A 25863-nucleotide genomic window follows, 5' to 3' on the forward strand; every position below is an offset into this window, starting at 1 on the left:
GAGGAACATCAGAACAGCTAATTTATACACAGCAGGTTTCTAAAGAAAATCCTTAGATTTTTTTTTTTTTTTTTTTTACTTTAAGATTAATTTCTTATTACTGCACATTTGGAAGTAAAAAAAAAAACATTTCTTACATTAGCAAACTTGTAAAACTTGTAAAAATAAAAGATGTCTGTTATTTAGGATTTGTCAATGTGACAAAACTTTTTTTAAATTTAGTAATTCCAACATTTAATTACGTCCTCTTGACTATGCGATTGCTTTAAATCGTGTAATCAGGCCAGAGTAATTTATACAATATGAATTTGACTAGTGATTGTGGATGCTTTGCAATTATGCACAATAGGGGTAGGGCTTCTTGTACCTGTGCAAGTGTCTTATTGACTGAACTTTGACTTCATGGACATGTTTAACAATTCATTCATTTAATGTTATAATATAAAGGGAAACAGCTTTTTGAAATAATAAAATAGTTGCTATTCAAAGAGCCTTTGTTTAATTTAGAAGCATAGCAGCAGATGTGAGTTTTCAGAGACGACAGGTGAGCTGGATCATTAGGACATTTAACCAGATGATCTTCTCTGCACACTTTCCTCATTTTGAAGAGCAGAGATGTTCTCTTCTTCCTTCTGGACTTCAGGTTTTGGCGTTCAGCTCATAGATGTCTACTGAACCACTTAATGGAGAACCGGGCGATCAGCTCATTTGCTGACTGTTGCCAGAGCGCCGCCATCTTGGTTAGCGTTTAACAACCAGACATAAATAGAAATCAGTGGGGATGATCAATGTTTACAAGAGAGTTTCACCATAAATCTGCATTTTCTGTGTTGGAGGCTGCTGGCAACAGCTCACAGGCTGCATCTCCATCTAGTGGATTAAATAGAAATTGATGGTTCAGCTCTTCACTGGAAGTTTTTTTTTAAGTGCATCTATATTTTCAAGGTTCTCTGCACAGCAAATGTTGAAATGTCCCTGATGTGGGACAAGTGAAGAAATGTTTCCTAAAATATAAAGAAACACGATAGTATTGTGCTATTTTCTTTAAGGTCTGATTACTAGATAGTTAAAAAAAAAAAAAGTTTTATAAATCTTGTAGTCACAGCAGTAAGAAAAAAAACTATTGCATAGACTTATTTGGTAAAAAATCATAATAGATCAATTTACAAATATAAAACATTCACTCAGCTACACAGTGATTAATTCTGCAGCTAAAGGCTAAGCTAACATTAGCTGATAAAATTTCAGAGTTCGGGAACGGCCTACCAGTCTGAAAGTTCATGTCAATAAATGAATATATTTTGATGCCAGGTTTCAGTAGGCTGCACTATTAGCTGTATATTTACATGTACTTTTCATTTCAATTAAAAAGCCATTTCTTTCATCTGTGATGCGAGTGAATTTCTGTTTAATTAAAACAAAAACACATCACTTTGTTTTTAACTTTGCTGTTTATAAAGATGCACCATACAATATAAATGTCATACACAATATTCCATAATTAAGTGTCACCGACCGAATGGTCCCCCTAAAAATCAGTCCACCCCGCCTTCACTGCACATGTTATTTTGGTGTGTCAGCAGCGATTCACCTATTAACGCCTCATTTCTGCTTAAAACTGCACTCCAGTCATCATCTATCTCAGTGACAGATATCTGAAGCTTTCATATAACAATCATTTCTACATAAATTCAGCATTATTTCATCATAAAAGATGGGGGACCAATCAGAGCGCCAAAGAAGCACGTCTGAGTTGGTGTGCCTTTGGGTTGGAGAGTGGCGACATGATGAGAGAAAAAAAAGAAAAAAAAGTCACGTGAATCATGGTGCCATCTTGGTTCCAAAATAGCGTTCGCTATTAATCTGCATGTGAATCCAGCCATTTTTTATTTGCTGAAAATTCTGGGTTGCTGTGCATTTGGAGGCACAAATACAAGTAGACACAAGTGCTTCAAGATGTGCAGATTCCCTTCAGATCTGAAAAGAAAAAACATTTGGGAAAATAAAGTCAGCCATGTGGGATGGAAGCTGACTTCATCATCAAAGTTTTGAGAGGTAAATTTATTGTTCAGTCCCCAAAGTAAAACTCACCTAAACTGTCTTCGTATAAACCAGATATTCACAGTCACTGGTGTTGCACACCGAACGGTCCACCCCTAAAAATCGGCCCGCATTTTGCATCTGCGCATGCATCATTTTGGACCACAGAAGCACGTCTGAGGCGGAGTCTCTTCACAAAAAAGTCCTAATGTTTTTGTATTGTTTTCCATGTAATAAACACCATATACGAGTATAACATATTTTGTTATCAGATGAAATCTCCCAATCAATCACACAGTGTATTTCCATTAAAAACCCAGAGCAGTCTGGAGGTGCACAGTGGCAGAGGTACAGATTAAAGTTCAACGCTCTGACACTCGCCGATTTGAGTAAAGTGGGACCGGAGTCATTTCCGTGATTAAAATTCCGACAGCTTATTTTCAGTGTTCAGACTAGGAATTGCATGCAGCCTGGACGTGCACCTGTTAAATCAGACACAGCAAAAGGTTGTGATTTGACGCTTTTACTCCATCTGCCATATTATAATAGTTTTTGCAGTGTGCACACTGATAAAAAAAAAGTATCAAAAAAGTCCGCACATTTACAGCATGAAGTTGGTAAAAGAGGAAATTGTCCAGCTTACCTTTGAATTGGAGGTGATGATTGTAGAAAGAAACGCTTGTTGAAGGTCAAATTAGTCCATAATAAACCATAATCCAGAGACGGAGAACTTTAAAACTGTCACGCACGTCATTGCAGGACACAAAATTACAGCTGTGCAGCTGCATAAATCAGGCTTTAAATTAATTAAATAAATCATAAATTGTAAATTTGATAGCTTAACTATTTTTACATCTATTTTGATAGTACCTGTACCTGGATGTGCTGCTGTATGTGGTTAAATGATTTTTTAAAATATTGAAAACATTAAAGGGTCATTCAGTAGTTCAGCGCAATTGGAACCAAAATGGCGCCATGTTCTGAGTCCATGACGCTCTCTCAATTAAAGCACACTAGTCTGAGTCTGATGTGCTGCTGCACCTACGTCATTTCGGAACTTCAGTAGCGATTCAGATTGTGTTTCTGCTTTCATCACGTTTTATTTAATTTCATCAGGCACAGAGGGGTCAAAAACAGCCTGACACATCAACTCAGAAAGGTATGGCAAAATGCAGCTTTGGTAATTTTACCATTGTATTTGTTTATGGTTCTAAGCAAGCAAAACTCAAAGGAGCAGATGACACAATTAGTCTATGAGCCAGTCATCAATTTTGACCTAATCTGTACCACGTAAGGTGACGAAATGACACTTAGACTCCAAACTCAGTGTACCATAATGTATGATAACCATCCCAGCGTGGTAGCTGTAGCCAGCTAGGAGTCAGTGAAGAATTACAGGTCAAAATGTAAAAATGCTTTAATCATGTGGAAACCTATACCACATTATTTGTCTGATCATAATATTTCCAAAAAGGTATAGTTTAGACAAACTATGACTGAATGTTCTTGGTGTCAAAGGTCCGTTTCAGTTTGTACAAAGGTCAAAAGTTAAAGTTACTCCAATTAAAAAATATTCAGGTGATTGGTTGAAATAAAAGGATTAATAAATGAAATAGTTTTGCTGTGTTGAATGTTTGGTCTCCAATGTAAGGGTCAAACAAGGTCGACATCTATTGGATCCTATGACTTGTGACATGTTACCCTGTAACATGAAACTAAGCATGACAGATGGTCCAAAATATTAACCCAAACAATACATTTTGACCACTGTATAATTCTTCAGTGACCCCTAGCTAGCTACAGCTACCACCCTGGGATGAGTATCATACATTTTTGTGTAGGCTATGGTACACGGAGGCTGAATTCTAGGTGTCGTTTTGTCAGCTTACATGGTACCAAAAACCTGCTTGGCCCATGAACAAAATGGGTGCTATGAACCAGGCTTTCTTGTATACAATAACAGCAAAGAGGCTTACATTATTAAGGCACTTGAGTTCATGTGCTGTTAGATTTTCAATCTGATAATGGAACGGGCACAAAATGATATAGATCACTATAGCCATCCACTTTACATGACTTACTGAACCAAGGAATATTACTTGGGCACCACAGTCTCGTTTGAAGGCAGGCGCTAAAGGGTTAAAATATGACACATGTAATTTATCTACTTCCGGGGATGGAAATATGGCATTTTCTCTAAGATTTTGGACAAATTACATGCAAAGTGAAAATATAAAGAAAAAGTGACAATGCGGTGGGATAGTTGATGTATTGTGGTTTATGACCCAAAGCTCAAACATGTCAAGGCAGTTGTGTAGGTGGTAGCTACTCTGGCTAGCTGTGTAGGCTATCACTTACAGACATGACGCCTCACTCTCACGAGTGCCATTAGCTTAGTTTATGACAAGATAAAAGTGGATGCTCTCGTTCTGTCCAAACGACTCTCCAGTTTGAGTATTCTGTTAGTACACACCCGCAGGTGACGTGCTTGATGAATTCCTACGCAAAAAGTAGTTCCCAGATAATTGATTAGTATATCTCATCTACATTCTAAAATTTACCAGTAATAAAATTATAAAGATAACTGTCATTTTGAGTGGGCCGTAATAAATATTAAAGAAACTTAAAGTTTATGAGCTGTATGGCTTAGATGGTAGCACTAACAAAAAGACAGGGCAGAGCTGGAGCTGTCGCAATTCTTGTTGGATATAATGAGAATGGACAGAATTAGGAATGAACATATCAGAGGGACAGCTCAGGTGGGACAGAAGACAGAGGCTAGATTGAGATGGCTTGGACCTGTGCAGAGGGACCCAGGGTATACAGGGAGAAGGATGCTGAGGATGGAGCCACCAAGCAGAAGAGGGAGGCCAATAGAGGTCTACGGATGTGGTGACAGAGGACATGCAGGTGGTTGGTGTGACAGAGTAAGACAGAGGGCAAGGTGAGATGGAAACAATTGTTCTGCTGTGGGGATCCCTAATGGAAGCAGCCCAAGAATTCTTTCACATATTGGTTTGAACAGGAAAGTTGATCGAGCAGGATGTCTGGGCTTGCTAAAGCCAGCATATGGTGAATGTTCTTTATTCACATTCGAAGCCTTATTGCTAATCATACACCAAGGCTGAATGTCAATTCTACCCATTGGCCCTTCCCCTTACCCCTTTCCATTTTGCACGAGCACCAGACAGAGGGGTGTCTCAATTCTCTTTTTGGAGCGAGGCAGAGGGGAAGGCAGAGGGCTTCAAACCCCTCCAAACGGAGTGAATCTGGACGCACTCTGTTTGGAGGGGTAGGAGGAGCTTACCACTGTCTCCAAAGAAACAAACATGGCGCCGAAAGAGCTGCACAAATGAAAGCAACTTTCATTACAAATTACGCTGTTTAGAAAGTTATAACTTGCCAAAAAACTTTACAGGCAGTTCCCTATGACAGCAACGTGTATGCCGCTCGTTGCGTATAGTCGTTCTGAAGAATATCATAACTTTGCTTGTGCGCTGAGGCGTTATAATGCGCATACACACAAACGCTACGATAAGACACTTTTATATCTCACAATGGAGAAAATCATGATAAAGTGTAAGCACGTTAATTTGTAAGTTCATAAATCTCTGGATAATATCAATCCCTGCTGTTGGATTTCAAGGTCTGTAACACATAAATGGTAAATGGACTGCATTTATATAGTGCTTTTCCATCTTTATCAGACGCTCAAAGCGCTTTACAATTATGGCTCACATTCACCCCGATGTCAGGGTGCTGCCATACAAGGCAGCTCACTACACTAGCAATAGGGGATTAAAGGCCTTCCCAAGGGCCCTTAGTGATTTTCCAGTCAGGTGGGGATTTGAACCCATGATATTCTGGACTCAAGCCCAACACCTTAACCATTAGACCATCACCTCCCACGTGTGTATTTTGTAAACAGGGTGCCCTGAGCGCACTCGTCTCCTAATAAGCTTTCAGGCAGAAAATGAGAAGTTTCATCAATGGGATTAAGTTGGAAAATATATACACACACATATATATATATGTGTAACACAACCTGATGTCCTAACAGACTGCTATTATTTGTCAAGAAAATTTCTAAAGGAAATAGGGCTGGATGCAAAAAAATGCAAACAATTATTATAAATTACAAATTAATTAACATGACACGATTGCGATGCGTCAAAGAAATCTGCGACTTCTATTTCTTTGCATTTACGCAGAAAGGCGAGAAAATAAAAGAGCAAACAGGCCATTGCAACAAGTTGCATTTCGGTTGCCATGTTAACAAACTGAATACGACAGTTTGACACGGGCAGTTTTTTTTTTTTTCTCCTAAGGTGGAGGGGTGTCTCACTTCATAGGGCTAGAGGCATACCCCTTCGCCTTACCCCTTGTTTTAAAGGGGTAGGTGTAGAGGCAGGGCCAAGGGAAAGGGGTACGAGAATTGAGATTGGGGGCAAATCTTGATTGTGGACACAGCTGCCAATTTAAAACTGTCTTCTCTCAAATCCTACTCTTTAAAATAGACTGTTTTGACAATCATGATTTTGTTCTCCCATAAGACTGGAATAAATCCCAAATACCAGACATCTTTTATTCAACAAAGACAACACAAATTCAAGTTTTCATGGATAATCTGGCTATATCTGTTGGAAATATTCACATCTTGCTAGGATATGATGTACAGCCATTTATTTCCTGAAAAATATCCATTTTATTGTGTCTACAGTGTACAAGAATAAAACCTACATTCATACAGGCTTTGCAAATATCACCAAAATCTCCATGACTACTACCAAATTTAACATGACCAGGGGAACAGTCAACAACTGCTTATTGGAAACAGGCTTTAAAATAAAAGTTTATTTTATACAGGCATAACTGTTGGGGTGCGGTGTGAAGAAAAACCCAAACAAACAAAAAAAAGGACAAGTTCACCCAGATCCCATTCGCACAGTTTAAAAGCGACTTCCATTTCGAGGAGGTGACTGCCAGACTGCAGAGCTGGTGCGTTTGAAATAGCGAGGCTTGCTCTTGTAAAAGATGTTTTCCAGCTTCGGGAGTTCAATAGTTCCAAATAGTGCGTCTAAATCAGGTGGGTTGAAGTACTGCTTCATGATGCTGTGCTGAAGGTTGTGACCTACATGACAATAACCAAAGTTACATACAATACCTTGACACATGGAGAGGACTAAAAGTTTAAGAGCACACAAAGAATGTGTCAGTTGGATTAAATGGCGCTGGTGCCTTCAAAACGCATGCGCACACCATGGCACGTTCCATTTCTAATCAGAGGTTGGAATTTTAGTTATGCCACTAAGAACACCCCGCACACCCCAGTTCACAATCCAAGATGACTGCTCTAGGCACAGTGGGTTTTGATGTTTTCACACTTTTTTGTGTGTCCAATTACATGGATCATGCATACAATACTGTCCTACTACTGTCTGTGGACATTTTATGTTTCAAATACCACACAATGTGTTGTTTAACTGGTGCCAATAATATTGGCTAACCGGTGTTGCTAACAACAACAGGCTAGACCATGCTACAAAATGAGCAGTAAATGAAATACCTAATGTAACTTCTGTCCGCCCAGACCTTTGCTTGAGCCGTTGCCCCGTGACCCGACTCCGGATAAAGCGGAAGAAAAAGGATGGATGGATGGATGTAACTTCTGTGTCATCTGTTCTCTTCCATGAGATCTTGTTGGTAGAACAAACATTTTTTTGCAGCTCTCTATACTCCAATCTTCTGATTGCGATGTGGTGTGTGGACACTAGAATGCATTTCCGTCAAGTCCCAGTCACAACTTCCTGGGTAAAGGGATGTCTTATGAGCCCCATTTTAAAGTAATAAAAAAGATTAAGTAAAAAAAATAAAATTCACCCTGCTGTGTTTTAAAGACTTCTTTGGGGGGGGGGGACAACTTATACAATACCATTTTTTAAGAGTTTTACTTTGTACTTGTACACTCTCACCAAGCCATCAACAAAGACGTATGGGGAGCAGTGCATTTTAATGCGGGCATGCATCCTCTATGTAAATACACGGATATGACAATCTATGGATAACAGTGCAACAAATGCTTGTAACTTGCCTAAAGGAAGGTGGACAGTCCATTAAACATGTCCCAGATGTAACAATCAGAACAATGTGAATATGACATTGGTGCTGTCAGCTGTAATCTTTTACACACATTTGTCATAGCTTTATTGGTAGAAATTCAGAATTCAGTATTACAACAGTAAAAATAACTTGTGTGAAATTACATTTAATGTCTTGATTCAAATGTGATTCACACAAATGATAGCTCTGGTTGGGAGGAAAGCTGGAAAAACAGCAGTTTTCCCATGAAGAAGTGCCATCAGGGAGATTGCAGAATGCTTTTTTGGTAGGTGTAACATGTAAATATCGACAAGCACGTTATCGAGCACGCGTATGCTGTCGTGCAGCCTCCTTCCTCCACAAGGAGGCCAAACAGAGTAATTAACGTTTTTTTTTTTTTTTTTATTTTATCTGTGTCTTGGTGGGTCAAGGGATTTATTTTCATTGTGTGTAGAATACTGAAGAATCAACTGATGTCTGTGGTAAACGCTGGCGTGAATTAATGAGGCGCTGTCACCCTTTCAACTTTTAAAATAAATTAATTTTGTCATGGCACAAAGCATCCATATTCTCTGGTTCAGGCTGAGACACGCACAAAACACAGAGGGAGTTCTTTTCAAAAGCCATGTTTCTTCAGCTGCGACAAGGAACTAAAGTATTTTCAGACGTATTTTTCCAAAATCAGGACGCTGAAAATCAGGATGATGAATTTGACTGAAACGAACAGGTAAGATTAAGACTTTATATTTACAGTATGTGTGACTGGTGTTAATATTTGAAACAGTCTGAACTGTTCACATGACTGCAGGTTTCAGTTGTTGAGCCAATCAATGGATGTATTTTGACTTACGAGTAACTTACAAGAAACGTGTCAACAATCACATAACTTATCTACAACTTATGGCCTGCGTATGTGGGTCGCATCAGTCATTTTATGTCTAAAAAAAAAAACAGTGCATGCCCAAAATTTTTCAACATACTCGCCATACTGACGTATATCAGAGTGCTTCAACATGCTCTGATACAAAACATACCCATAAGTTATTAGACGTATGCCACCATAAGTAATATCGTCAAGTTGTGACAGGGGTGTCGGCACATTTTTGGATTGTGGGCGATCACAGTACAACAGCGCCCTGTGGAATAAACTGCGAGAGCCACTACTCGTATGTGATTTGGATGAAGGCAAGTCACCCCCCGCAGACAATGGAGGTGGGAGTTCACATTTAGTTACGTGAGATTTACACAGTACTGAGCATGACCCAAATGTTTTGTTCTTTTTTGGAGTGAGCAGTTTCACAGCACTTGTTGTCACAGGGGGTCGTTTTGACCGTTGGGGTTTTTCCGTAATTATTGTATGGCCTTGCCTTACAATATAAAGCGCCTTGGGGCGACTGTTTGTTGTGATTTGGCGCTATATAAATAAAATTGATTTGATTTGAAAAGGGCAATATTTTAAGTGTTTTTGCCTGCCACAGCAACACACAAAACGGAAGTTGTTCTGTTTTTGACAAAGAGAAAAGCGAGAGAGCGGCTCACAATCACTCAGCTATAAAAAGGTACATTAAACTGACCATTTTTCTTCTACTATTTAATGGGAAATGATACACTGCCTCAAGTTTGAACTATACAAAGATTGTTTTCACACTGCAAATGTCTCCATTTTGACCAGACAAAATTTTAAATGAAAAGACTGCAAATTAGCAAAAAATTAAAATGCTGAACTATGGACATGAATTTATTTGGGGGAATGGGGAGAGGGGGGTCAACAGTGGCAAAGCGTGAGCTAAATAATGCTGTGTTCCATTGACCTCAGACCAGGAATGACATTTCTCCCGAGCTACGTAATTTCTGGATTATAGAGCGCACCTGAATATAAGCCGCACCCACCAATTAAAAAAAAAAAAAAAAAAGTACATAAATAGACCGCACTTGTCTGTAAGCCGCGGGACTCCACGTTCTAACATGAGATATTTACACAGAAAGATGTCAGACAGAAAGATTTTTTTTAAACTTTTAATTAAATATGGACCGTAAATGCGTTTTTCTGACGAACATGTCATCCAGAACGCACACGATGTTGCGAAGCGTCTCAGCTCCACATGGAGGGCTGAGTAATTTTAACTTTCTTTTTTCCCGTTGTAGATCATGAGGTAATTTCATCACGTACAGCCAGGATCACCTGGTGTCTGTGGTAAATGAGACGTTAATGAGGTGCTGTGACTTTTTCAACTTCTGGCTCAAAGACAGAGAACCAGTGGGTGGAGGCTCCTCTGACTGATCTGACGGACCAACTGTGGCGCAAAGTGCCAGAAGGACTTTTCTTCAGCCATGACAGGGAATTAAAGTATTTTCAGACGTTGTTTTCCAAAATCAGGAGGCTTTATGTGGATAATTGTTCTTCAGGAGGTGATGATGAATCCACTAAAACAAACAAGATTTTTTATTTACTCTATGTGAATTTACAGCGCATGAGGACCACAGCTTTCAGCCAATCAATGGACAGCATCAATTGACATATTTCGACTTATGAGAAAGCCTGTAAAAATCCATAAATTAGCCACATCATTGTTTAAGCCACAGTGTTCAAAGCGTGTGAAAAAAGTTGCATTTTACAGTCCGGAAATTACGGTAAGGGTATTCAATTTTCCAGACAGAACTGCAAGTTAGAAAAGAAGGTAGATGTATCCACAATTTCGGAGAAAAGAGTGCAAATAAAAAAGAAAAAAATTTGGCCCACCAAAGAGACCTTATGGAAGTGAACAGACGCAGCAGACATTACATTGTTTTAATTTACTGTTCGGTCAGGAGTGCTGTGTAAGCAGTCCTTGTTGTTAACAACAGCTAAAGGGTTAGCCAATATTATCTCCACCAATTAATAAATATTACACAATGTTTTACACATTAAAATATTGCAGGATTAGGTCCACAGAAAGCTGTGGGACAGAATTTTATGCACTATTTATTAAATTGTTCACAAAAAAGCCAGAAGTGCTATTAAAAAAAAACAAAAAAAAACTACTGTAACTGCCATGTGACATTTGTTATTGCTGGGAGCAGCCATTTTGGACACTGAACTCCGAGTACAAGGGATATGCATGGTTTGACAAATTGGAATTACAACTTCAGAGGGCGATTCTGGCGGGTGCATCTGGGAAATTATTACCTCACACTACAAATGAACATATCATTAGTGAGCATGTACACAGGGGTGCATGACCCAAAAAGGTTTGAGAATGCACAGAATAAAGTATCAAAATTTATACATACCTTCTGCCCAAGCCGGTATTGGTTTTCTAGGGGAAGATTCATCATCAGTAGAATCGTCACTGTTTTGGTCCATCCCATAATTCTCTGGATTCTTCAAAGCTGCAGGTTTATCACCACCCTTTGGAGTGATCTTGTATGACTGTGGAGACTGCTGTATAGGACAACAAAAAGCGTCCAAAGCTTCAGGTTACTTTATTTATTTATTTATTTTTTGTTTTGAACGACAAAACAAAACAAGCTGGATTCCGATCAAGAGACTGACCCAAGACATTACACAAATTTAATAATAACTTGGGGATTTGGGCAGCAACTATAGATAAGATACATATACTGTGCTGTCCCTATTGGGAAATGTGTCTTGGACTCATAAACAGTCCTTGAAGAATATATACATGCAAAACAAACCAAAAGCAAAATAAAATAAACTGCACTTCTAACTTATACACAACACACACCATCTACTTAAACTTACATCAATGTCCACAGTCACATTCAGACCACCACCTTTGGCTTTGGGTGTGCACATTGTGGAAGACTGAAAGATAAAGTTGTAGACATCACACTTTAAATCTCAGTCAAAAAAAAAAAAAAAAAAAAAAAAAAAAACATTAATTCCAAGACATCCTCAGAGGATTCCAACATAGGAGGATATCCAGGTATTACAATGCAGCAGTTACAGAAAAATATTAATATATGTTGTCCAATAGCAATTCAGTCTACGAAAAGTGAAACCCAATATACAAAAAAAACTGTTTGCTGCTTTATCACAAGTGATTCTGCTGGATTTTTTTTTTCTTACATGAGTCTGTTACCTCAATATCCACAGTCACATTCAGGGCAGCACCATTGCCTCCATGGGTCTTTTGTATCCGGGGAAAAAATAAAAATTAGATTAATTTATCACATCATCAAGATAATGCTACTTTTTGCCATTATATTAACAGAGTATTTCACATTTGCTCTTGCCCCATTTACAACCCCAATTCCAATGAAGTTGGGACGTTGTGTGAAGTGTAAATAAAAACAGAATATAATGATTTGCAAATCCTCTTCAACCTATATTCAATTGAATACACCACAAAGACAAGATATTTAATGTTCAAACTGATAAACTTTGTTTTTGTGCAAATATTTGCTCATTTTGAAATGGATACCTGCAACACATTTCAATAAAGCTGGCACAGGGGCAACAAGAGACTGGGAAACTTGATGAATGCTCAAAGAAAACCTGTTTGGAACATTCCACAGGTGAACAGGTTAATTAGAATTAGTGAGTGGCATGACTGGGTATAAAAGGAGCATCCCCAAAAGGCTCAACCGTTCACAAGCAAAGATGGGGCGAGGATCACAACTTTGTGAACAACGGCGTGAAAAAAAGTCCAGCAGTTTAAGAACAATGTTTCTCAACGTTCAATTGCAAGGAATGTAGGGATTCCATCATCTACAGTCCATAATATAACCAGAAGATTCAGAAAATCTGGAGAACTTTCTACACATAAGCGGCAAGGCCGAAAACCAACATTGAATGCCCGTGACCTTCGATCCCTCAGGCAGCGCTGCATTAAAAGCCGAAATCATTGTGTAAAGGATTTTACCGCGTGGGCTCAGGAACACTTCAGAAAACCCTTGTCAGTTAACACAGTTTGTAGCTACATCTACAAGTGCAAGTTAAAACTCTACCATGCAAAGCGAAAGCCATACATCAAAAATATCCAGAAATGTCGCCGCCTTCTCTGGGCCCAAGCTCATTTGAAATGGACACACACATAGTGGAAAAGTGTGCTGAGTCCACATTTTAAATTGTTTTGGGAAATCATGGATGCCGTGTCCTCTGGACAAAAAAGGAAAAAGACCATCTAGACTGTTAAAGCACAAAGTTCAAAAGCCAGCATATGTGATGGTATGGGGTGTGTTAGTGCCCTTGACACGGGCAACTTACACATCTGTGATGGCACCATCAATGCTGAAAGGTACATCCAAGTTTTGGAGCAACACATGCTGCCATCCAAGCAAAATCTTTTTCAGGGACGTCCCTGCTTATTTCAGCAAGACAATGCCAAGCCACATTCTGCATGTGTTACAACAGCGTGGCTTCGTAGTAAAAGAGTGCGGGTACTAGACTGGCCTGCCTGCAGTCCAGACTTGTCGCCCATTGAAAATGTGTGGTGAATTATGAAGCGCAAAATACGACAACGGAGACCCCGGACTATCGTACAACTGAAGTCACACGTCAAGCAAGAATGGGAAAGAATTCCACCTACAAAGCTTCAACAATTAGTGTCCTCATTTGCAAACGCTTACTGAGTGTTGTTAGAAGGAAAAGTGATGTAACACAGTGGTAAACATACCACTGTCCCAGCTTTTTTGAAATGTATTGCAGGCATCCATTTCAAAATGAGCAAATATTTGCATAAAAACAATAAAGTTTATCAGTTTGAACATTAAATATCTTGTCTTTGTGGTGTATTCAATTGAATATAGGTTGAAGAGGATTTGCAAATCATTGTATTCTGTTTTTATTTACATTTTACACAAGATCCCAACTTCACTGGAATTGGGATTGTAGTAATGGCGGACAACTTCTTTAGATTTTATGTTGGTGATACATTTAGCTCTGTGGGAGTCAGCACTCAGAGTATATACCCTTTTTCCACAAGACAAAAGGAAAGTGGTTGTGTCCCCCTAATTTTAGGTGACTACAAGTAACAAATGTAATTCAAATTGTGAATAAGTGATCTGTCAACTTTCTGGAAGAAACTTGAGAGGTGAAAACAATTTTAACTGCCATGGTACCTTTATATCAGCAGACTTTTGTATGGCAGCTGCTTCCCTCTCTTTGGCAGCTTTCTCCTCTGCAGCGACCCTTTGCTGCTCTTCCTAAAGGAGAAACAAGTTCAGTGAGAGGGCAGACTGCTGAATAGAAATTTGAATTATACAGTGCCCTCCAAAAACATTGGAGTACTTGGTATTTCACACATTTTAATTTGTTTATGCCATTTCAAATACAAAAATAAAATTTTCAAAAATGATATTCCTTAAACAAACTAAAAGCATATCTCTACAACTTGATATGAATAAAAAATATGAAAGCCAAGATTATGGGTTGCATAAATAATGGAACGTTTTGGTATAATACCTGTAAATAATCAGTTTTATTGCCAGTTTTCTTCAGACAAGTCAGAGGATGGATACATGAACACTTCTAAGCCACTAAATATCTCTTGGACTTTTTTTTACATCAATTATGAAGAAATACAAAACACGATGGCATTCTATGGTAAATCTGTGTGGAGTAGACAGTTCTCAAAAACTGAGTGAGTGTGCAAGATGGAGAAGAGTGAGGAAAGGCACCAAGACACCCAGAAGAAATTATAGGCTTCTGTGGCTGTGACAGGAGAAACTGTGCACGTTTTGCATTTTGTATCACCAGTTATATAGGTTCATGATGAAGTGGTAAAATTCTCCTCTATACCACTTCATTAAAATAAAATGTGTGACATGCCAACTGTTCCAATTCTTTTGGAGGGCACTGTAAGTACAGATGTCCTGATCAAAGTTAGTTTTTTTTTGTTGTTGTTCATTTTTTGCCCTAGAACATATTATTTTCAGATACAGAGTCCTGATAATAAGTAAATTTTCTACCATTTCTTACTGTGATATTGCCAATATGTGCAAAGTTAACTCTGTCTTGAAACAATTTAGAGTTTCTACCCCTGAAGGGGAGCAATTCAAGCAAATAGATGCCACGATCCACATTTGGTAGTGACATCAAAGATTACATGGGGGCTTCCCCTGAGCAGGGCTGTGAAGTGAAAATTGCAGGGGGTCTGTGGGCGCAGCCCCCAGGAGCCGAGGTTTAGGGCCTTGTGGGGCCCCAGAAACCAAATTAAATTTTCATCTACTGATACGTTTTCAACATCTCCTGGAAGAATAAATCTCAAAATTAGTGCATATTTAAATGATCCTAGATTCAACCTTTCATTTGAACCGTCAGTGATCATGCTGAAATAACAGACTATGATGTGGAAGTAGGACCTGGTATGATTATCCTTTTAAATGTAAACCAAATTATGCATCAACTCAGAACAATTAAACTACATGAAATTCATGAAGAAATTCATGAAGTATGTTATCAATAACATACCTTATAGTAAAGAAGCCACACATTCTTGTGTAAATTCCTGTAAATCCACTCAAAGCCACAGTGTCTTTTTTTCCCATGAAAAAAGTCTACATTAATAAAAACTAATTTGCATTGTTGTGTAAATTCATGTAGCCTAAATTCATTCAAAGCCACAATGTCTTTTTTTTTTTCAATGAAAGAAAGTCTAGATTAATGAAAGAAAAAAGGCACATAATCTTTTCTGAAATCCTGTTTGAACAGCACAATGGTTATTTTCCAGAGAGAGAAAAAAAAATTCTTACCAGTTCGCTTTTCCCGTTTATCTTTCAGGTGTGTTCATGAAGCCATCAACAATTCCACGAATTCTTGCCCTTATCACACTTTTTCAAACGGTCTTTCTCGCCATTTTCGCTCTGTCTGATGTCGCTCCGTGACACAGACATGCTGAAAAATTCTTCTTTTAAAAACTTGAAAGTTCTAAAAGTTTGCGATGTCCACATGCTACATTTAGCTAAGCTTCGCACAGGAGCCACAGTGTCACCGCAGCAACCAACCAGTCCCACTTTACGACAGCTGTCGTAACAGCCAGGCTTTGAGTGGCATTTATTCTCCTCGAAACTCCACAGATCCGAGGAAACTGATTTGTATCTGTAACACACAGATCAGTGTCCGCGGACTTATAAAACTTACACAATGTCGTAGAAAAAGAGAACGCTTTGTGATAAGCATTTTAAAAACTCAGTAACGATCACGATTAAAGAGTACAACACTAACACCCCCACCATAATGGAATCCGTGGAATCCCGCGGATCCACAGAGTTTTCACAGCTCTGCCTGAGCTGTGCAAGGGTACTGGGAAGCACACAGCAACTGCCAACGGGAATAAAGAAAGGCAATGTGGTGTCAGCTGGTTGGGCAGAAAATGCTCCAAAATAGCTCATTTCTGTACAAATGTAATACAGATAAGGCAAAATTATTACTCCCCCCCAAAAAGACATAACAGTTTCTTCAAAATTTTCCCAAGTGCATTTGTAACAGAGCAAGGAATTTTCCTGAAGAAACTGGGGGAGGTGATGGTCTAGTGGTTAAAGTGTTGGGCTTGAGACCAGAAGATCCTCCATTCAAATCCCCGCCTGACTGGAAAATCACTATGGGCCCTTGGGCAAGGCCTTTAATCCCCTATTGCTCCCAGTGTGTAGTGAGCGCCTTGTATTGGCAGCACCCTGACATCGGGGTGAATGTGAGGCATAATTGTAAAGCGCTTTGAGCGTCTGATGCAGATGGAAAAGCGCTATATAAATGCAGTCCATTTACCATTTAATCTAATCATGATGTGTGGCACATTGCATTATCTTACATGGATATTTTCCCTGCTCAAAGTGTAAATCGGATGCAGTTTTGTGCCTCCACACAGCAACTGCCTGCTCACAAAGCAAGGGCATATCTTGAACAATGTACGAGGCCCAGAAACACATCTTTACGACTGATCTGACTGCCCACCTTGTACATTCATCTTGCAACTGGTGTGCACAGCTCAATATTTTTAACACAGAAGTAAACACTCATTTCCATTCTTAATTTCTTACTAGTTTCCTCTTTTCCTCAAGCTCCTTTCTCTTCTCCTCCAGTTCTCTCCTCTCTTTCTCTCTTGCTGCCTTCTCCACTTCCTTTTGCAGAGCAAGAACTTTTTCTTTCTCGATTCTCTCCCTGAAAAACAGACATTAAGACAATTAAAAATGAAATTTGAATCTTTTAAGGGCCATCTTATGCCTGGTTCACATGGCAAGATAATTATGCTGATTTTGGCCCTGATCTTCCCCTTCCGACAAGCTTCAGGAAGCCCTGACTATCGTGATGGTGCTAAAGATAATCCTATCAGATATTCCTGCTGTGTGTGGTGTGTTAAGAGCGCTCTAGTCTGTTGGGAAGGACATAGGGATCGTTCAGACCTCAAATCATGAATATTCAATATATTGGATTGTCTTGACCCAATATCCCAGCATGTGGGGTGGACCCCGAGCACGCAGCCTGTTGAATGTCACGTCTATCCAATCAGAAAGCGAAGGTGACAGAAGCATGGAGAGGAACCCAAAATCAAAACAGCTGTCATAGTGCACCAGAAAGTCCGGTGTTCGTGCTGTCTCCCCTCCTTTAACCAACGCTTTTTCTATCGTTTTTTTCTTAGTTACAAAGGGTCCACAAACTATTGTGATTGCTTCTTCCTTGTCCACCATGTTTGTTTACTCTGACGTTATGTTTGATCTCGAGAGGATTTGTGAGATTTCCAGTCTGACCTGAGAATGTCCCTGTGTGAAATTTGTTTGTGTGGTGTTGTGTTTACTATATGGCTGCACACTAGGGTGGCCAGAAAATGTATAGGAATTTTTTATTTTTTTTTCCCAAATTTGATATCGCACACCCCCCTATTTTATGAGAAACATTGGAAAAAAAAAAAAAAACTATGCTTGTGAAATTTTAAGCCAATCCAATATGTGGAAGTGGTCTCCCAGAGGCATTAAAAATCAATATAATTCAGTAGGATTTGGCGCATATGAAGTCTTTGTCCAAAACTACCACAAAAGGTCAGTTTTCATCAGGTCTGTAAAATATCAATTATAAACTGATGCAAAATCATCTCTCAAAAGCTCAATGGACTGTCAAATAAACTTCAAGAGATCCAGTCTCAAGCATAAGAGATTTGGAACAGTTCGGTAGGGGATCAGCCGGATCACACACACATGCACAGGGAGAGAGCTCATGCTGACTCTCCATGGAAACAACCTCCCAGCTGAAGTGCACCGTGTATCCTACCCATCTGAAGCGATCCATGTTTGATATTGCAACCAGTCTTTTTCATGAAGAAAGCATAGACATTCAGAGGTCACACACACACACACACACACAACAAAGCAGTATGCAGGTATGGACATGAAAATCATATTTTATTTGATATCATAATTAATCATTGAACACTACTAAATTGCTCAATGCTTCAGAATGTTAGTGTGAACTACAAATTATTATAATATTCTTAGTATATAATCACTTATGTTTATTGTAATAATCTAAAACATTTGCTAACTGTTCTTTCACAGTTCTACAAAAGGTGCAGCTGATTTCAATGAAATCCTGACTAAAAGTGACGAGCAGCAACAACTTCTGTACCAGGTGGTTGAGCACCACTGAAAACTAGTCCCAACAGATGCTACAAAGCAACAACTCATGTTAATTCAGTTTGTTACTGTTTGATTACTCATGCAGAGACAATCCGAAACACCTCAGTTAACTGTTGTTCTCATATGACTGCACGCTAAGAGTAACTTTTAATTGTTTGAATCTTTCAGCATTGAAACAGTTTTCCTATATTTTAAATATTAATGTATTACAAAAATGGTTCTTTCATGTTACTTTTTCAATAATAGTCTGATTATTTACATTATTAATGTCACCTATACTGGTTCAATAACTAATAGGCCATTGGTCCTACAGTTTAATTTTAAATAAAAGTTTAAGTGGAAATATTGTTTAAGTTTGAATAAAAGTTAGTTTAAGTGGAACTTCTAATCGCTGCAATACTTGTGTAATAGTATTAACGAAAATGTATCCATTTGTAGAAAGCGATATAATTAAAATCAATAAATGTTCATCATATTTTGGTTCTGATGCATTTTGTTCTTGATTATATTGACCAAAGGTTAAAATCAATCAATCAATCAATCAACTTTTATCTTATATAGCGGCAAATCACAACAAACAGTTGCCCCAAGGCGCTCCATATTGTAAGGCAAGGCCATACAATAATTATGAAAAACCCCAACGGTCAAAACGACCCCCTATGAGCAAGCACTTGGCCACAGTGGGAAGGAAAAACTCCCTTTTAACAGGAAGAAACCTCCAGCAGAACCAGGCTCAGGGAGGGGCAGTCTTCTGCTGAGACTGGTTGGGGCTGAGGGAAAGAACCAGGAAAAAGACATGCCGTGAAGGGGGGCAGAGATCGATCACTAATGATTAAATGCAGAGTGATGCATACGGAGCAAAAAGAGAAAGAAACAGTGCATCATGGGAACCCCCCCACAGTCTACGTCTAAAGCAGCATAACCAAGGGATGGTCCAGGGTCACCCGATCCAGCCCTAACTATAAGCCTTAGCGAAAAGGAAAGTTTTAAGCCTAATCTTAAAAGTAGAGAGGGTATCTGTCTCCCTGATCTGAATTGGGAGCTGGTTCCACAGGAGAGGAGCCTGAAAGCTGAAGGCTCTGCCTCCCATTCTACTCTTACAAACCCTAGGAACTACAAGTAAGCCCGCAGTCTGAGAGCGAAGCGCTCTAATGGGGTAATATGGTACTACGAGGTCCCTAAGATAAGATGGGACCTGATTATTCAAAACCTTATAAGTAAGAAGAAGAATTTTAAATTCTATTCTAGAATTAACAGGAAGCCAATGAAGAGAGGCCAACACGGGTGAGATATGCTCTCTCCTGCTAGTCCCCGTCAGTACTCTAGCTGCAGCATTCTGAACCAACTGAAGGCTTTTAAGGGAACTTTTAGGACAACCTGATAATAATGAATTACAATAGTCCAGCCTAGAGGAAATAAGTGCATGAATTAGTTTTTCAGCATCACTCTGAGACAAGACCTTTCTGATTTTAGAGATATTGCATAAATGCAAAAAGGCAGTCCTACATATTTGTTTAATATGCGCTTTGAATGACATATCCTGATCAAAAATGACTCCAAGATTTCTCACAGTATTACTAGAGATCAGGGAAATGCCATCCAGAGTAACGATCTGGTTAGACACCATGCTTCTAAGATTTGTGGGGCCAAGTACAATAACTTCAGTTTTATCTGAGTTTAAAAGCAGGAAATTAGGAGGTCATCCATGTCTTTATGTCTATAAGACAATCCTGCAGTTTAGCTAATTGGTGTGTATCCTCTGGCTTCATGGATAGATAAAGCTGGGTATCATCTGCGTAACAATGAAAATTTAAGCAATACCGTCTAATAATACTGCCTAAGGGAAGCATGTATAAAGTGAATAAAATTGGTCCTAGCACAGAACCTTGTGGAACTCCATAATTAACTTTAGTCTGTGAAGAAGATTCCCCATTTACATGAACAAACTGTAATCTATTAGACAAATATGATTCAAACCACCGCAGCGCAGTGCCTTTAATACCTATGACATGCTCTAATCTCTGTAATAAAATTTTATGGTCAACAGTATCAAAAGCAGCACTGAGGTCCAACAGAACAAGCACAGAGATAAGTCCACTGTCCGAAGCCATAAGAAGATCATTTGTAACCTTCACTAATGCTGTTTCTGTACTATGATGAATTCTAAAACCTGACTGAAACTCTTCAAATAGACCATTCCTCTGCAGGTGATCAGTTAGCTGTTTTACAACTACCCTCTCAAGAATCTTTGAGAGAAAAGGAAGGTTGGAGATTGGCCTATAATTAGCTAAGATAGCTGGGTCAAGTGATGGCTTTTTAAGTAATGGTTTAATTACTGCCACCTTAAAGGCCTGTGGTACATAACCAACTAACAAAGACAGATTGATCATATTTAAGATTGAAGCATTAAATAATGGTAGGACTTCCTTGAGCAGCCTGGCAGGAATGGGGTCTAATAAGCATGTTGATGGTTTGGATGAAATAACTAATGAAAATAACTCAGACAGAACAATCGGAGAGAAAGAGTCTAACCAAATACCGGCATCACTGAAAGCAGCCAAAGATAACGATACATCTTTGGGATGGTTATGAGTAATTTTTTCTCTAATAGTCAAAATTTTGTTAGCAAAGAAAGTCATGAAGTCATTACTAGTTAAAGTTAATGGAATACTCAGCTCAATAGAGCTCTGACTCTTAGTCGGCCTGGCTACAGTGCTGAAAAGAAACCTGGGGTTGTTCTTATTTTCTTCAATTAGTGATGAGTAGTAAGATGTCCTAGCTTTACGGAGGGCTTTTTTATAGAGCAACAAACTCTTTTTCCAGGCTAAGTGAAGATCTTCTAAATTAGTGAGACGCCATTTCCTCTCCAACTTACGGGTTATCTGCTTTAAGCTACGAGTTTGTGAGTTATACCACGGAGTCAGACACTTCTGATTTAAAGCTCTCTTTTTCAGAGGAGCTACAGCATCCAAAGTTGTCTTCAATGAGGATGTAAAACTATTGACGAGATACTCTAACTCCCTTACAGAGTTTAGGTAGCTACTCTGCTCTGTGTTGGTATATGACATTAGAGAACATAAAGAAGGAATCATATCCTTAAACCTAGTTACAGCGCTTTCTGAAAGACTTCTAGTGTAATGAAACTTATTCCCCACTGCAGGGTAGTCCATCAGGGTAAATGTAAATGTTATTAAAAAATGATCAGACAGAAGGGAGTTTTCAGGGAATACTGTTAAGTCTTCTATTTCCATACCATAAGTCAGAACAAGATCTAAAATATGATTAAAGTGGTGGGTGGACTCATTTACTTTTTGAGCAAAGCCGATAGAGTCTAATAATAGATTAAATGCAGTGTTGAGGCTGTCATTCCCAGCATCTGCGTGGATGTTAAAATCGCCCACTATAATTATCTTATCTGAGCTAAGCACTAAGTCAGACAAAAGGTCTGAAAATTCACAGAGAAACTCAGTAACGACCAGGTGGACGATAGATAATAACAAATAAAACTGGTCTTTGGGACTTCCAATTTGGATGGACAAGACTAAGAGACAAGCTTTCAAATGAATTAAAGCTCTGTCTAGGTTTTTGATTAATTAATAAGCTGGAATGGAAGATTGCTGCTAATCCTCCGCCCCGGCCCGTGCTACGAGCATTCTGACAGTTAGTGTGACTCGGGGGTGTTGACTCATTTAAACTAACATATTCATCCTGCTGTAACCAGGTTTCTGTTAGGCAGAATAAATCAATACGTTGATCAATTATTATATCATTTACCAACAGGGACTTAGAAGAGAGAGACCTAATGTTTAATAGACCACATTTAACTGTTTTAGTCTGTGGTGCAATTGAAGGTGCTATATTATTTTTTCTTTTTGAATTTTTATGCTTAAATAGATTTTTGCTGGTTATTGGTGGTCTGGGAGCAGGCACCGTCTCTACGGGGATGGGGTAATGAGGGGATGGCAGGGGGAGAGAAGCTGCAGAGAGGTGTATAAGACCACAGCTCTGCCTCCTGGTCCCAACGCTGGACAGTCACAGTTTGGAGGATCCAAGAAAATTGGCCAGATTTCTAGAAATGAGAGCTGCTCCATCTAAAGTGGGATGGATGCCGTCTCTCCTAACAAGACCAGGTTTTCCCCAGAAGCTTTGCCAATTATCAATGAAGCCCACCTCATTTTTTGGACACCACTCAGACAGCCAGCAATTCAAGGAGAACATGCGGCTAAACATGTCACTCCCGGTCTGATTGGGGAGGGGCCCAGAGAAAACAACAGAGTCCGACATTGTTTTTGCAAAGTTACACACCGATTTAATGTTAATTTTAGTGACCTCAGATTGGCGCAACCGAGTGTCATTACTGCCGACGTGAATTACAATCTTACCAAATTTACGCTTAGCCTTAGCCAGCAATTTCAAATGTCCTTCGATGTCGCCTGCTCTGGCCCCCGGAAGACAATTGACAATGGTTGCTGGTGTCGCTAACTTCACATTTCTCAAAACAGAGTCGCCAATAACCAGAGTTTGATCCTCGGCGAGTGTATCGTCGAGTGGGGAAAAACGGTTAGAGATGCGAACAGGTTGACGGTGTACACGGGGCTTCTGTTTAGGGCTACGCTTCCTCCTCACAGTCACCCAGTCAGCCTGCTTTCCCGACTGCACGGGATCTGCCAGGGGGGAACTAACGGCGGCTAAGCTACCTTGGTCCGCACCGACTACAGGGGCCTGGCTAGCTGTAGAATTTTCCACGGTGCGGAGCCGAGTCTCCAATTCGCCCAGCCTGGCCTCCAAAGCTACGAATAAGCTGCACTTATTACAAGTACCGTTACTGCTAAAGGAGGCCGAGGAATAACTAAACATTTCACACCCAGAGCAGAAAAGTACGGGAGAGACAGGAGAAGCCGCCATGCTAAATCAGCTAAGAGCTAGTAGCTACGCAACCTAGCGGATTCCTAAAAACACACAAAGTGAATAATGTGTAAATAATTTAGAGGTGATTCAGCAGAAGGAGTGCCCCAATCAAGGCACCAAACAGGCCATGAAGCAGCACAGGCAACGCACGACAACAGCGAACGCACGACAACGGTGCTAAAATAAAATAAAAATAAGTAAATAAATAAATAAATAAATAAAAACGAAAGCGTTAGCAAGCTAGTTAGCTTGCCAACGCTGATGAAAGTTAGCTGATAAAAGTGCTCCGTCGCGATGTTTCGACCGTTAGAGGTCTTCCTTAGGCGTTGGAGCACAGTAAAAAAGTAAAAAAAAAAAGTAAAAAGGTAAAAAAGTAAAAAGTCTTGAAAAAGACTGTTAGTTCAAGTCCAAAGCAGCAGGTAGCAGTCTCTGTGTAAACAGTCCCAACAGAGAGCCAAAATTCTGATGCAATCTCACTCCGAAGACCAAGTCAGCAAAGTCCACGTTCCGCTGGCAGTCAAATTGGAAAGGATAGAAATCTTTATGTAGTGTAATGACACTGGCATTATTCTGAACGAGACTCGCTGAAATTTCTAATTTTGCAAAAAACAGCGGGGCCTTGGGAGACCACTTAGACATGATGGATTTTCATTAAATTTTAACATGTTTTCTTCACCATTTCTGCTAAGGTGAAGGGGTGTGCGACTTGAAAATCAAAAATTTCTGCCACCCTACTGCACACTGTACGACCAAAACTGTTATATCTGAGTTCTTTCTTTTCTTTTTAATGCCATGTGGGGTCTCCCAGGTATTGAAAACCTACCGACAATTTTAAAATCTTGCAGTGTGAACCAGGCATTAGTTCAGTGTAGTGACATGTTTAAGATATGAACCACTTCATTTCGGAATTAGCTACTGCTGCTATGACACGACACTTGTAGCATTAAAGACATTCAGATGACCTTTCAGCTGCAGCTTGTCGTTCTCTCTCACGCTCTTGTTCTCTCTTCAGTTCCAAAGCCCTTTGGGCTTCAGCAAGTTTACGAGCTCTTTCGTCCTCCTCAGCTTTCTGCTTGGCCAGGAACTCCTCCTGTTGTTTTAAATATTGAGATAAGAAAAGACTAATGACAACATGTTAAACTAAATGCTTGCTGGGCTAAAAATTCACTTTAGCTGCATCGTTATGAAGATTGGGGGGGAGCCCTGACGTGAAAATTTTTTGAAAGAAATTACAAACAAAAGTTCTGGAGCATCTGCTGGTGTTGCGCATCACCACACCACACTCATTAACAAAGGCCCCCAACTTGGTGCAGTCCACAACACTACACAACACCCAGTACACGCAAGCACTGAACAGTGTCAGAGCAGAACACATCCTTGACAAATACCAAATATATTGGGAAGAAAGATTCTGGTCCCCACTCCACAGCACCTGTGTACAGGCTGGATATGACATGATGTCTAGCGACTCTAATTCCCATGAATTCGCAGGATGACACACAAATCAGCCCAATCAACTGAATCAAACCTTTTGTAAAATTCAACACACAATACAAAGAAGCATTAGCAATATTCACACTTGTATTTAGTGAGTATTCACAGAGATAGGATGAGATTGACTTCTTGACTTGAAGTCCGACTGCTCTGGTTACAGAATGGCAAGTACTGTTCATTTCCCGAGGTACATCTGACCTTACAATTAATCACAACTGAACCAAGCACCGCCAAGACTCTATTACGGACTGTGCATCACACTGATAAGACGCCATCAAGACTATCGTGATATGGTCCTGTGTAATCTTGCATCTCAACATGAATATTCAAGAAGGCCCAACATTAAAAGACTACAGGACGACAGCCAAAGGACTTATCAAGAGAGTCCAGGACACCCCAAAAATTATCATGACCTGGCACAATTTGCTAAGACGTGGTGTTAAGATTATGGGAAAAAAAAAGTGGGGGGAACGAGGCTTTAACTGGGACTGAATCCTGTTAAAAATAGTCCTTTGAAGCACTTTTCCCAGCACAGAGCGCAATGCAATGTAGCTGCTGCAATCCAGGATTGTCACCTTTTCCTTTCTAGAGAGGGACAAGTACTTTCTTCTAGTCAGTAGGGACGATACCAGTCTCCTACACTGAAACAAAGACTGTTTGAAACATTGACACAAAAAATTGAGATGGGCTCAAATTGATTTAATGGCTTCTGCTTTTTGTTTTCAATGTACTGGGGGGGGGGGGGGGGGGGTG

The 25863-nt window shown here is 39.6% G+C and overlaps 1 protein-coding gene across 4 annotated transcripts in view; it reads right to left on the reverse strand.

The window, feature by feature from the left end:
- Nucleotides 1-6733: 6733 nt before the first annotated feature.
- The window catches only part of incenp (inner centromere protein), a 53254-nt gene continuing 34124 nt past the window's right edge, over nucleotides 6734-25863 (reverse strand). The window contains exons 15-21 of one of the 4 annotated variants that reach the window (XM_034176341.1): nucleotides 24579-24706; nucleotides 17119-17239; nucleotides 14203-14286; nucleotides 12222-12269; nucleotides 11882-11944; nucleotides 11410-11560; nucleotides 6734-7171 (exon numbers count right to left, since the gene is read on the reverse strand). In XM_034176341.1, the coding sequence (XP_034032232.1) occupies nucleotides 6990-7171; nucleotides 11410-11560; nucleotides 11882-11944; nucleotides 12222-12269; nucleotides 14203-14286; nucleotides 17119-17239; nucleotides 24579-24706 (777 nt within the window). In that variant the 3' untranslated portion in view covers nucleotides 6734-6989. Of the gene's footprint in view, nucleotides 7172-11409; nucleotides 11561-11881; nucleotides 11945-12221; nucleotides 12271-14194; nucleotides 14287-17118; nucleotides 17240-24578; nucleotides 24710-25863 lie in introns of all 4 variants that reach the window. The other 3 variants (XM_034176343.1, XM_034176340.1, XM_034176342.1) reach the window with 3 other exon arrangements.

Source organism: Thalassophryne amazonica, chromosome 8, assembly GCF_902500255.1.
Source record: "Thalassophryne amazonica chromosome 8, fThaAma1.1, whole genome shotgun sequence".
NCBI classification, from domain to species: domain Eukaryota; kingdom Metazoa; phylum Chordata; class Actinopteri; order Batrachoidiformes; family Batrachoididae; genus Thalassophryne; species Thalassophryne amazonica.